Here is a 14,023-nt window from a genome sequence, read left to right as displayed (position 1 = left end):
TAGATTTACCATGGATTTGGTAGCCTGACAAAACTTAAACTTAACCACTTAAAGATAAGTACACCTGAAAAAATATCTGATTAGCAATACTCAATTTTAACAATATTCTAAATGTAATACTAGCATCCCCCAGATCCAAACATAGTTTATATAAACTGACTGCATAGTGCATAACAATATTCTCTCATGCCAAATAATCCAACAACATAAACCCAGGTCTCTCATGTACTTCCTTTTCATTCCTGTCTGGAGTACACACAGTGCCCTCAGAACTCTAGGATTCCTCTACTCTGTCCCTCAAAGTGCTTTGTTACTGACAAACATTACTCCTTAAGACAATCCTGTAGACCTTGCTAGCAACATCTCTCCCTGCCTGATCTGCTCTCAATTGTCTCAGCTGTTGTTTATCAGTCACCTAACTACGGCTAGGGGGATAACTTTGTAATTATTTACAACATGGGGCTCATGCACTTCCTCACACATATGCTATTCTGTGATTACATCACTTAACCAGCAATACAGACACAGTACTTATCTGTCTCACCAAGGTGTTAGGAGAGCCTGTAGAGGATGAGAAGAAAAGGGCATATTTTGACCCCATAATGAAGATGCTATACTTCATACCTGCTGCTAATTAAAAGAGCAGTACACAAATGCAAAATGCACACTTAGTTTAGAAGGATGGGAATTGAGGGGAAGGAAAAAAACAAATTAAACACAAGTATACATAAATCCACTGGAAGCGTCATAAGTTGAGTTGCTTCCTGAGGTACTTACGGAGCTGTGAGATAGCCTTCCAAGAAGCCGGCTGCATACATGATGTCTTCATTGCTTAAGGTCTGCCTGCCATAACCTGATCTGATCTCCAGAACTCCCCAGCCTGTTGTCTGTATAGTGTTGTTGTAGAAGCCATAGGCATCTCCACTCCTGTCCAGTATATTCTTGACCTGAAGTGTTTTTTGAGCTTTGTTCCAGTACAGGGTTGCATAGCGCATTTCTATGGTGGAGGAGAAAAGGGGACAAAGGAAATAAACAAACACAAGTAGACATTTCCTATCTAATACTGAAATGTCAAGACAGTATTTTGGCAATTTAGAAAAGTTTATTTGATCCCTTTCCATCAGGTTTAGTTTTACTATGGCGAGAGACACTAACGTTTATGTACTGAGAACTGACGTGAGACCTAACTGGAGTTCTACCAAGACAAAAGCTTACAGCTAAGTAGTCTCATGTAAGTCTTCTGGAAATTATCTACAAATCTTTAAGTACAGCACTCCAACACAGACAAGTCTTACAAAAAACTCATAAAAGTGTTTCCTTACCTGACCCAGAAGAAAACATAGAAATCCTACTGAAAGAAAGTTTAGAAGACAGTGTGCCTCAACAACTGCAAAGAATTCTAAACTACCGTTGACTTTGTTTTCCACATAAAGATTCAAAAGGCTATAAGTTTTCTAAGCTGTCTCCCCATGCAACTAATCTCTGGATGTGGCACTATAGAACAGCAGCACTAGAACTCACAGAATCATAGAACTGTTAGGATGGAAAAGATGCTAAGATCAAGTCCAACCACTCACCTCACACTGCCAAGCCCACCACTAAACCATGTCCCTCAGCACCTCATCTATGAGTCTTCTAAATACCTCCAGTAATCGTGACTCCACCACCTCCCTGGGCAGCCTGTTCCAGTGTTTAACAACCTTCTCAGTGAAAAAGTTCTTCATAATCCTCAATCTGAACCATCCCTGGTGCAACTTGAGGCTATTTCCTCTTGTCTTATCACTCATTACATTGCTACAACCTCCATTCAAGGTAGCTGCAGAGTGATCACCTCTCCCCCCAGCCTCTTCCAGGCTAAACCACCCGAGCTCCCTCAGCTGCTCCTCATCAGCTTTGTGCTCCAGACCCTTCACCAGCTTCACTGATCATCTCTGGACACACTCCAGCACTTCAGTGTCTTTCTTGTAGTGAGGGGCCCAAGACTGAATACAGCACTCGAAGTGCAGCCTCACCAGTGCCAAGTACAGAAGGACAATCACTTCCCTGGTCTTGCTGACCACACTGTTTCTGATCCAAGCCAGGATGCCATTGGCCTTCTCGGCCACCTGGGCACACTGCTGGCTCATGTTCAGGTGGCTGTTAGTCAACACTCCCAAGTCCTTTTCCTCCAGGCAGCTCTGCAGCCACACATTCCCAAAGCTGTAGCATTGGGTGAGGTTGTTGTGGCTCAAGTGTGGGACCCACTACTTGGCCTGGTTGAACCTCATGTAATTGGCCTCAGTCCATCAGTCCAAACTCAGCAGATTACAGACAGTGGATCAAGACAAAAGGACCACAGGTATGCAGTCCTTTAAGACACACAATCCTTATCACCCAGACAGAATAGAAACGATCCAAAACGTGAAATGAACAGAAAGGAAAGGCACTTGACTGCTCAGAATTACGTAAGATTACATCAAACCTCTATTCATGACTGATCAAATCACTACTACAGCATTGCAAGTGAAGAGAGTCCAAAAATCATGAACCAGAGTTCCCAGAATTATTTTAAAAGCTTTAAGGGGTAAATTTATAAACACAACTACTGAGAAACCAGCAATGTTTTTGTTCCCCTGACCATTCTCCAGCGTGTGGCAACTAGCCCTGTCACTGTATAGCATGAAATCACAATTTGGTTACTACTCTACAATAATTCATTTTGTGTGTCATGCCCGTAACAGCTGCAAAATAGAGAGCTAGATCTAATTCTAGATGATCTCACACAGAATACTTCATACACATGCTATGATATGGGAACTATTTAAAAAAGCAATATAATGCCAGCACGGTGCTCTTGTAAAAGCTGTAAAATGTTTGTAATTAAGCAGCTAGTTTGATTTCCAATTAAATGCACTCACTTTATTCAGTATTCCACACTTTCTGAAATAGCAGTTACTCAGTACTTTTAAGTCAGTTTTAATCCATCATACCAGACTGCTGAACAATCTGCGTCATTCAACAGCCAGAAAGCTGTTCTCTTCTAGTGTTCCAGCAAGTAACAGCTAAAACTGTGTCTTACTGATAATTACAGAAGGGCTGAAGTTGGAGGGGACTTCTGGAGGTCATCTTACCCAATCCTTCTTCTCAAGCAGAATCATCTAGATCAAGTTGCCTAGAATCATGTCCTAATGGCTTTAAAGCATCTCGAGGGACGGAGATTATTGCAACCTCTCTGGACAACCTGTACCAGTGCTTGCTCACTATCATAGCAAAGTATCTCCTGATGTTCAGAGGGAAACTTGTGCATCTCAGTTTTGTGCTCATTGACTCTGGTCCTGTCACTGGGTGCCAGTGGAAAGAATCTGGCTCCGTCTTCTTTACTCTCTTCTTTCAATTATTTTTACACATTGAAGAGATCCCTCTTGCACTTTCTCTTCTCCAGTTAGAGCAGTTCCAGCTCTCTCAGATATTCCTCACATGAAATGCTCCAGTCTCCATTAGACTTTCATAGCTCTTTGTCACAGTCTCTCCAGTAGCTCTGGATCTCCCTTGTACTGGGTAGCCCAGAACTGGACACAGTGCTCCAGTCATCTCCTTACTAATGCTGAGTAGAAGGGAAGGATCACCTCCCTTGACCTGCTGGTAACATTCCTCCTGATGCAGCTCAGGAGACATTCTTTTTTGCCACAAAGGCACATTGGTGGTTCAGATTCACCTTGGCATCCACCAGGACCCAAAGCAACTTTGCAGAAAAGGGCATGGGGATATTGTCAGCCTTCTGCACGTATTGGTACATGGTGTCATTCCTCCTCAGGGGCAGGACTTGGCATTTTCCTTTGTTGAACTACATGAGGCTCCTATCAGCCCATTTCTGCAGCCTGTTGAGGTCTCTCTGGATGGCAGTGTGACTCAGCTGTAGGAGCCACTCCTCCCAGTTCTGTAATATCAGCAAACTTGCTGCCCTCACCCAGATTGCAGTAGTGACAGCTGGCAGACACCACTAGTTACTGGCCTCCAGCTAGACTTTGTGCCACTAAGCACTATATTGGTCTTCATGATGTGCTAAAGACACTTCTCCTGTGAACAGGAAAAATGTTAGCAAGAACAGAATTGTAATAGGTTAAGAGCTAGTTGGGGTTTTTTTCCCTCCATTCTATGAATAGAAGTTTTTACAGGACTCTTTATTTAGAGATGAAGTCATTTCAGCGACTTGGAACACAGTGTTTAAAAACATGTTTGTCATCTGCCAGGTACTGAGGTTATTTAAAGGACTGAGACATGACAGACTTTGGATAACTTCAAACAGCTATAATCTTACTTTACTGTTGTCTCCTTAACTACTTTATAGTAATACATGAGGCAATTGCTACTTTAGCTTAAGGGTAAACATGAGAATCAGTCAGACTGAAAAATCTAACTATAAAGAGAGAAGCAAGCTGATAACAGTCACCACTGAAGAAAGCCAAAGGCCATCTTACACAGCTAAAGCTCACAGAAGCAAAGAGGTCAGGGAAAGGGAGGTCCTGTGAAGAAGTGGTGCAAGAGATAGGCACAGAACACAACTAACCTGTCTAGCAATAAAAGGGAAGGGTGATTCCAACCAAACAGCCCTCTGCAGAGCACAGAGGAGACAGGCCACGTGCCCAGTACACAAAGACAACTGAGAAACGGGTAAAAAGGGCAAGAATAAAGTAGGGGGAAATGTTATCTTCTTTCCACCTCTTCAATACACTGTGGAAAGATGGTGAGTAGTCAAGAGGAACCAGGGCAGCTGGGTATTGTTATTAGTGCCCACAGACTAAATAGGTATGACAAAGAAATTTTCTTCTGCCTAAAGCAAAAGAGCCATTGCATTCTTTTTTAAAAGAAGGCTGATGCCAGTGCCAGACAGACTGATCTGACAACGATATTCTTACACGGCAGGCTGCGTTTCTTTGTTTTATGCTCTGCCAGAGCAGGAGCATGCAAAGCTGTTTTCAAAAGCCAGAACAAACTTTCAAATTACCCTTGGAGTTTGTCCTGCCCCAGCTTCACTACGTGACAAATTTAAACTGAAGAAAACCAGGACTAGAAGAGGACAGGAGAGAAGGGAAAACATTAAATTACAGGGTTAATTTGCAACAAAGCTGGAGGGGCCTTTAGAAGAACAGTATCAAGGTAGCTGTCATACATGTGGCTTAATGATGCTGGAAAACACCATTTCCCATTACATTTTTTTGTCTCCTCAACTCATTCACTCATCATCTCATTTCATTAATTTTTATGTTGTTTTTTGCAAATCTAATCACCCTGGTCTAAAGTGTCAAAATACCTACACGTGAAATTGTTGTGTTTATTTCAAGGAACATATATGTAATCACAGAGTATTCATTAGAATTTAGAAGACGTCTTTATCTTGCTACAGATGGAGTCAAAACTACCAGCTTTTAAATCTGTGTATACTTAAAACACGTTTAGGGTACTGCATAATTGAAGCATTTGTTATCACCCAGTCTATTACCATTTTAATTTGTGTTCATCTAAACCAGCAGTACTACCTTTACCAAAAAAAACCACATCCAGAACTGAAGTATAACATGGAATACGCAGCTGCTCCTTGTATATCTGTATTTCCAAACAATCCCAAATGCATCCTGCAACAACAAGAACCTTCCTCTTGAACAATGCTAGCATTTTTACATTTACTTTTGGAGAGGCCCTAGCATCTCTTATCCCAGTATGTATATTGGTAACTTCTTACATACACATGAAATGCACTGACTCCATGAATCTACAAATCATCCTTTTATCGTCAAAGTTAAGACCTTCCAGCGTGTAATTGAGAATGCTGTCAAGTATTTCAGCCTATTGCCCGCTCTCAGGACTGTGAAGAACAGAAAAGACTGTGATAATCTGTGGCTATTGCATGACAGTATTGCTTAGAATCACCTAAAAAATAAGGCAAAGCACACCGTTTACTGTGATGAATGTCTGAAAACCCCTGGGGACAGGGCAGGTCAGTAGAGTCACTGTTCCCCTCCATGCAGCCAGCCAGTCGGGAGAACCACACAGCATTAACCATGTGCAGTTCCACCACATCCACCAGTGCACTTTACAGTGGGAGAGAGAAGTAGAGAACTGCAATGACAACATAAGCCTGAAAGTAAACAGTGCTCCTTCTCCTTTCAGTGGTCACCAGAGACTGGAAGGAACCTTTCCTCAAATACATCAGTGTGTCTGCCAAATAGAGATTCAGAAACAAGGATTACAGTTGGGAGAGTTCTTCAAGAGGTGAGCAGTACCTGCTTTTTACCAAGATCATACCCTAAATAATGGGGGGGGGGAGGGGAATGAAGGTATTTCAGCAATGGTTAGGAGGAGGAGACAGAAGACAGTCCCCTTGGGTTTTTGTCTGAAACATCAAATCTGTTCTCTACCTTTTGGGCTTAATACAGGCATCTGTGGAGCTTGTCTTATTTGGTAGGAGCAGAAGAGTGGAGTACAACCACATTAATGAGAAATTGAGAAATCGATTAAAGGCAATACTGAGAAGCCTGAGGGAAGATCAAACAATGAGGAGAGCAGGTGCCAAAGAGGACATGAAAGAGTAGCAGTAACTTGTAATGAAAGAATAGAATGGACAGAGAAGATAAGGAAGAAAAAAATAGCAGTACAATGAAAAGTCCCAAGACTATCTAACAAATGCACTGTTTGATAACTGTCACTAATATTAAGTTATACCTACAAAAATATCACCTATCATGCCTTTAGAATAGCAGCAAGATTTATTCTGCAATATGTAACAGCTGCTTTTCCTTATGCTTTCCCAGCCACAAGTTGGTTTTGAAACATACATAATACAAAGACAGGCTATTGGACTTCCTAATTAGAGAAATTAACAGAAATGCCTTTTCCTTTCAGACTAAAGAGCTACAAGGTCTGAGGGTGAGAATTAATACAGGTTTCATGTAATAAGCTAAATTAACAACCCTAAGCATCTCCTAATAACAGGAAAACCACTGGTTTCCATAACTGACGTTTTTTACCTACATTTTGCATGCTTATTTTTATCTATTGCTTTTCAGATGTGAAGCTTCTTTTTGGAGAAGGATTCAGACGCACTTTGTAGATTCCACCTATACACTTTCCACTAAATGATGAAGCTATCACTGTATTGTTTCACTGAAAACTAGTTTTGCACAACTCAGAAACACACATAACACAAAAAAAATCTAGCACAAAGTTGCATATCTCCTCTTTTCAGTATACCCTCTCCTATAGCTAAGGTTCAGTAGTAAAGACTGTATTATCATGGTATAGTATTTCAATGTTTCAGATCAATCATAACAAGGAATATTTGAGGTTTCTGTTCCATTTTGTAATTTGGTAGAGCTTGCCCTGCTTTCCCAATACAAATTTTAGAACCATTCTTTCAATGGTTTAGAGAAGGTTGTCTATCTCTAAAGCACAACTGAGATTTCAAAGTACAGCTCTGCTTGGAATCCATTACAAAACAAAAGTTAAGTACTTCAGGACTTCTTTAGAGATTAACTTAAACCACATAAGAACTTAACATGAAACCAGGTAATTTTCAATTAGAGGACTAAACATTTTCTTCTGCTGCTTGAATATAAGGGATCTGTGTTTTCTATTCTACTGGCCTTAATTCACCCTACGTCCTCACATATTTCAAATCTAAGTAATTTTTCAATTTGCCTCCAAAAACCCTGTTGTTATTTGAGGCCTAATCCCGTGATTCACGCTTACACAAGAGAGAAACGATATTCATATGTGATCTATGAGTCTGAACCTTGTATGGTTCTCATGCTCACAAGGACACTTACAGTAAATCTTAGCTAATGCAGAAGATTTGCCAAAACAGTTACAGGTTCCCCAGTATAGGTCATCCACAGAGGAAATAAAAATAACAGTTCCATGAGTAGCTTTGCTAATCTCGTAGTCTCTCAATCTATGTCATTTTTACCAGATAATATCCTCTAGAAACAGTTTCCAAATTGTATGATGAAGAATCCTCAAAGGATTCAAAATGCTAAAGAACAATAAACCAATTCAAAAATAAAAGTAATCTAGACAATTCACGTTGCTAAAGGCCAAGTTTTCTCCATTAAATAGCCTAAAGGCATTTCTATTTGTTCCTTAGCAGTTTTTTACCAGTACATCAATTACAACACGAGGAATCAGTCAGCTACTAGCTCTAACAGCTTCATATCCTAAACTTCCTTTCACTTCTTCTGCCCAATTCGTAGTTGATCTTTCCTTCAATTCTGCTAATATAGTAGTAAAGTTTTTGCCAGTTCTGGTAAAGTTTGAAAAGTAAGTCTGCAAAATGAGGTAGGACTGTCCACAAAAATTCACAGAAGTTCACATTAACAAAAATTAAAACTTACTTCAGATTACCAAGTTCCAAGTGTTTTTTCACAGCCCTGGTGCGAAATTTACTATAGTAATACAGGAGTGCATTATTCACAGAATTGTTACAGTTGGAAAAGGCCTTTAAGATCATCAAGTCCAACCACTAACCTCACACTGCTAAGCCTGCCACTAAACTAAACCATGTCCCTCAGCACCTCATCTATGAGCCTTTGAATATCTCTAGGGATGGTGGCTCCACCATCTCCCTGGGCGGCCTGTTCCAATGCTGAGTAACCTTCTCGGTGAAGAAGTTCTTCCTGATGTCCAATCTAAACTTCCCTTGGCACAACTTGAGCCCACTTCCTCCTGTCCTATCACTCATTACCAGAGAGAAGAGATCGAGGCCCAGCTCACTACAACTCCCCTTCAAAATGGTACACTTGTTACATTTTGGATATATTAAAACAACTGCTACCTGAACTTCTCCTTCTTTTGACTCAATAAAACAACTAGGAATTTCCTAGAAGATAAGCGAATCGAGCCCTTGAGATCTTCAGAATTCACTGAAAGCAGCACAAGAGGTAGATATTTTCCTACTGAGATCTGCTTCCCAACAATCCTACTATTGCCATCAGTACAAATGGTACCCAGAGTTCTCTACTGGCCATTCTGCTCCAAACAGCTCTGTCACTTTACTCATCTTCCAGAGGCAGTTATGCTTTCACATACTCTATACCTTCTCTGTATCTCTTAAGTTCCCTCTCTCAGTGACTCCTTTTCCCACCCTTCCAGCTGCTGGCAAACTCGTTTCATACTTTGAAACTAAAAAAAATAGTAATAATGCAATGTTCATACTTCACTGGCACATTTTTTCTAGCACATAGTTAGATACCACAGAAGTATCCACAGCTGTAATGATTCCCAAACAAACCATGCAGAATCACATTGTCTAAGCACGAAGCTGAGATCCTCTGGAAGACTGTGAACTCCACCAAAATGTGCCATTAGTCAAATTCTGTTTGTCTCTAAATCTGACCCTGAAGTTGCAACGAGAATAAAGCTCAAAAAGCAGGACATGGAAAAGCTTTACCAGATCAGAGGAAACTCAAAAGTGTTACACAGGTTCAGTTATTGAACTACCCTAAATTGGAGTCTTACTACTTTAACTGAAAAAGTGTATTATGCAAACATAATGAAACGCAACCATGAGCACAAAATTAGCATGTAGTGATGTCTGCACCATAGAAAACAACTTTCTTTTTTAAAAGCTAACCAGATATTGGTAAAGTACTTACTCTAATGGCAACACAAGTTAATCTGCTCAGAAATCATCAGATCATGCATTGGTATGAGTTCTGAAAGACAGATTATGACCTATATCTACAAGCCAGCACTAAAACTCTGTCAAAGATGCCAAGTTGCAGCATGCTGTAGGCCACAGCACCAAAGTGTTCATCCTATATGAGCCTTCCACCACATGCACATCACATTCAAAACCAGCACTGCTGGCCGTTCAAAGCAGCTTCCCATCTGTTGAATCCATAGTTTGGTTCTCCATGCCCAGTCCGGGAACGGGAAGGACGTTTTGGAAAGTATACAGGAGTTAACTGCCAGCACTTGACACCCACGAGGCACCATGGCCGAGCCCGCCCCAGACGTGAGGAGCCTTCGGAGCCCCTCCCCGGCCTCCAGCGTCCCTCCCCGTAAGCTTAGGCGCCGCGACGGCCCCGCCACTGCTGCGGGACGGGACTCCTGGCCGTCTCGCACCCGTTTCCGAGCACGCATGGGCGGCCTTTGCACCGGGAGCCAGCCGGGGAGGAGGCGAGGCGCGGGGCCCGACGGGTCCTTCGGGCCGGGCCGGGAGAGCCGCGCTGCCTCCTCGGGCGCCGCGGCAGAGCAGAGCCCCGCGCCGGGTTCCGCCGGGGGGACAGCCCCTCCCGGTCGCCGGGCACCCTCGGGGCTAGGGTGTTCTGTCTCCCTGCCTTCCATCCCGCCCGCCCCGGCGAGGGGGCTCCGCGGCGAGTCTTTCCGCTCCCCCTCCCACGCCTCACCTGCTCGGCCCCCCGCCGCCGCGCACAGGAGGACGAGCCAGCAGCAGCCGCACACGCTGCCGCCGAGCCGGGCCATGCCGCTGCTCCCTCGCGCCTCCTCTGAGCTCCAGGAGGCGGCGGGACTTTAAGAAGTTGCCTCGCTCAGGGCAGGTCTCGTCGTTGCCCCCGCCTCCTCCGGCGCCCGCCCCGGCGCCCCGTGCTGAGGGTGGCCCTGCCGGCGCGAGGGCTGCCCGCCGTTCCCACCGGCCTCACCGCTCCGGGCCCGGGACGTGCCCCGCGGCAGGCTGGCAGCGGCGGCCGATTTTCACTCTGCGCTTCTGGCCCCAAGGGTCGTGGCAGAAGCCCCCAGGCGTCCCGGCCTGCACGCTGCCCTCCGTGCCCAGCCGCCTCGAGGCGGTGGTAGTGGTGGTGCTGGTGGCAGAAGGCGTGAAGTCAAGCTGGGTGGCCCAGCTTTTTGACCTGGGTGCTCCCACGAGGCAATGAGCAGTGAGCCCCAGGCTGGCACCTGCTGGGCTGGCCACGGGTGATCCAAACGGGGCAAAGGTTTACCAGGAAAGGCGCCTGTAAAGCCACAGGAGCTAGGTGGTGTCTTGTAAAACTATACATTTTACTTCAGAGGAAGAGCTTTTGGTCCTTTGAGAGGAAAACTGCTGCATGTGTCCCAATAAAAAAAAGCTGAAGCGATGGTCTTTCTCCTAGGTTTTACAGATAGTAATGAATTCCTGTGGGATCTTCCCCTGCCTCGTGATTCAGACCATTTTGGGATGCCGCCTTTTCTTCTGCCCCAGCATTGGATATTCTTTCACTGTCTTAAACCAGCCATTATTAGGACTTTGTGTTTCGTCACGTGCCAACCAATTCAGGCCAAATAGCACGACTTGGCCTCAAGCCCAGGCTTTGGCCAGCCACAGAGATCCTTCCATGCCCCTTGCTGGTTTGTTCTAGGCTACTTTTTACCAAGAGATAAGGATAAAACTAAGTGCTGTGACTTTTTCTTTGCCTCCTCAGTGAAAAATAGCTCTTTAAGGTCTAACCCTGAATAGGTGCTGTGTTTACTTTGGAAGAAAATTTTCCAAAGGCATTTTTCCAAGTGAGAAACTCACTTCAGTCACATGTTGCTCAACTGTGTTGGTGAATTAAAATGCAAAGTTATATTTTCCATAGAATTCCTTGTATAGAAAAAACAGACACTCGGAACACATTTTTTTTAAAAAAGATAGTCAAAATTGATTTTATTGTCTTGTATGGGTAATAGGTATGTGCAGGGACAGAACCATGTAGAAAACAAACCTACCAGAAGATGTATCCATCATCTCGTTGCTAAGGTAGCTATTTTCAAAGAATTACATGAAATTTAGGATCTGAAGAATGCAGGAAAAGGCTACCGGTAGCATTGCTTAAATTAATTGTCTCACTTGGCTTGCTCTAAGATGCTTTGTCTCTCAGAGGTATCAAGGATGGAACCCATAAAACTCCTCTCTAAAAAGAGGCTTACATGACCTCAACAATCAGAGCAGCTCTGCTTAAGACAGTAGCAGCAGTGGGGTTCTTCAGGCCGGAGGAGCCCAGCACCCGCACTTCTCGCTGCCTCAGAGCTATGCTTGCTGAACGGATCGGATGGAGCAACGAGAACAGCCCAGTGGTGCCAAGAAGCATGGCACTCACACACAAGAACACGGGCATAGAGACAAAGCTTGTGGATTGGCACCACGGGACAGGAAACAGCAGGCTTTGTATTTTTTACTGTAGTGTTAGTCATTTTAATACATACTAGTTTTAGAATACCAGACCTTTTTTTTCTATCTTTATCTCAACGAACGCTTCCATTAACACGCAGGCCAAAGAAGTAATGGTACAGTATCAGTGCCAGTCTAAGTTTAAGATTGGTTACATATGATCTGAAAGCTATGGCTGGCGGTTACACCTTATCTGCTATTTATGTCTATATCCTGTTCCTCAGTGTAGGAATTAACGTTCATTATGCAAGAGTATAAGACTTACAGCACCTTAATTTTCCCAGGAATCTTTGCACTTCATGTCTTTACACCCAGGTGGTTCATGTGTGACCTACTCTAGGAGGTCCTGCTCTGGCAGGGGGGTTGGACTAGATGATCCTTCAAAGTCCCTTCCAACCCTTAAGATTCTGTGATTGGTGTTTATGTGTGTGTGTTCTTACAAAGCCAGTTTAGGCTGACAAAGAAAAAACACAGGCAGCCAGCTTACTCTTTGTAAAACTTTTAAGTTGTTTACTCGAACAAAAAATGCAGTTCAAAACCATAAAAGAATTCTTTTGTACCAAGATTTATGACTTGAATACTGACTGATACTTGACAACAATGAAAGAGGTAGCTTTGCTCTGAAAGCCACCAATGCACAAAAAAAAAACTTTGCAGAAGTTTCACTCACTAGTTGTCACTTTTTCATGTGAATGCTGATTTTTCTTTTACATGCTTCCCCTGTGTTTTGGTTGCTTTTTAAAGCTGTTTATTAATATAAATGCCATGGTGTCAGTTAATGAACGAGTCATCTGAGTAAACGTTGAGTTCTGCCTGGTTGTGAAACTTCATCCAAAAGTTGAATTGAAAGTTTCTGAGGTTTGAGAATTTCAGATAAGTTTGTTTCCTTCATTTCTGTTGTACTTCTGGTTTGAGGGCAGAAGCAGAAGTGGACAAAAGATATGAAAGTGTCTGGTTTTGCAAGATTTCCAGTTTCATCTTGCAGGCCCAAGAGATTCAGATAAGCTTTAGAAAATGTACAGCTTCTGGACTAATCTTCCAAGGTAAATAACAGGAGTGTTGTCTCTTGAACAAAGTCAATCTGATTAAACAAAACATGTGAGACACAGGGGAAAACAAGAGAAGCAGCAAAAGGGCAACATATCCAGGATTTACATATCATATGTTTAATGTTATTTTCATATATATTACAGCAAATCTTCCTTCAAATAAAAACTAAAAATTAAATACAGCATTTATTTATTTTATTAAATACAGCAAAAATCATGACAAATTAAGGCTTTGCTGTGAATATTTTCAGAAGTGGATTATTGAATAGGCTATCACATCTTTTAAAAAACAACCAAACCAAAACTAACCAAAACAAAAAAAACCTCCTATTTTCCAACCTCAAGTGCAGATATTTTTATTTACCTCAAATCAGGCTGCGTGTATCCTGCTGAAGTCATCCAACAATTTTGATGTTACAGTGAACAGAGGTTTGATTTACTGGTAGCATGTTGGATGGTAGAAAGGATGCCTGGAAAGGTGGGGTTTTTCCTCCTCTAGCTGGGAGTGTAAGCCTCCAACCTTCCCATGAAGTAATCCAGGGAATTGTTGCAGCTTCTTGAGTGGTACTAGACATCCAGTTTTAAAGATATGTGCTAGAATTCTCTGTGCTGACCAGTTGCAGGTATTCCAGGGTACCTGATCGGTAGCTGGCTACCCGTGAAATCTTCCGCGTCTCAGATCCTTCGTTTTTCCGTTTCTGAAGAATGTCGGTTATCATCTCTGCTAAGTCATCGTGTAACCGCTGCTGATTCTCCCTGAAAGCAACAGCATGGAAAAATAAAAGCAGTCAGTCACACATTTTTTGTGACCTCCAGATCCCCAGTGCTTTTTAAACGTTTCTATCCCACATTTATC

General features: G+C 42.9%; 2 protein-coding genes across 2 annotated transcripts in view; both read right to left on the bottom strand.

The window, feature by feature from the left end:
- PLBD1 (phospholipase B domain containing 1) overlaps positions 1–10,469 on the bottom strand; it is a 39,723-nt gene extending 29,254 nt beyond the window's left edge. Inside the window, exons 1-2 of the mRNA XM_062014097.1 lie at positions 10,383–10,469; positions 778–997 (exon numbers count right to left, since the gene is read on the bottom strand). Of these exons, the coding sequence (XP_061870081.1) occupies positions 778–997; positions 10,383–10,458 (296 nt within the window). The 5' untranslated portion in view covers positions 10,459–10,469. The remainder of the gene's footprint in view (positions 1–777; positions 998–10,382) is intronic.
- A 3,279-nt stretch (positions 10,470–13,748) lies between these two features.
- GUCY2C (guanylate cyclase 2C) overlaps positions 13,749–14,023 on the bottom strand; it is a 44,434-nt gene continuing 44,159 nt past the window's right edge. Inside the window, exon 27 of the mRNA XM_010202461.2 lies at positions 13,749–13,923. Coding sequence (XP_010200763.1) covers positions 13,749–13,923 — 175 coding nt within the window. The remainder of the gene's footprint in view (positions 13,924–14,023) is intronic.

Source organism: Colius striatus, chromosome 1 (assembly GCF_028858725.1).
Source record: "Colius striatus isolate bColStr4 chromosome 1, bColStr4.1.hap1, whole genome shotgun sequence".
NCBI lineage: Eukaryota > Metazoa > Chordata > Aves > Coliiformes > Coliidae > Colius > Colius striatus.
The sequence above is the reverse complement of the archived record's forward strand: the minus strand, read 5'-3'. Positions and strand labels throughout refer to the sequence as shown.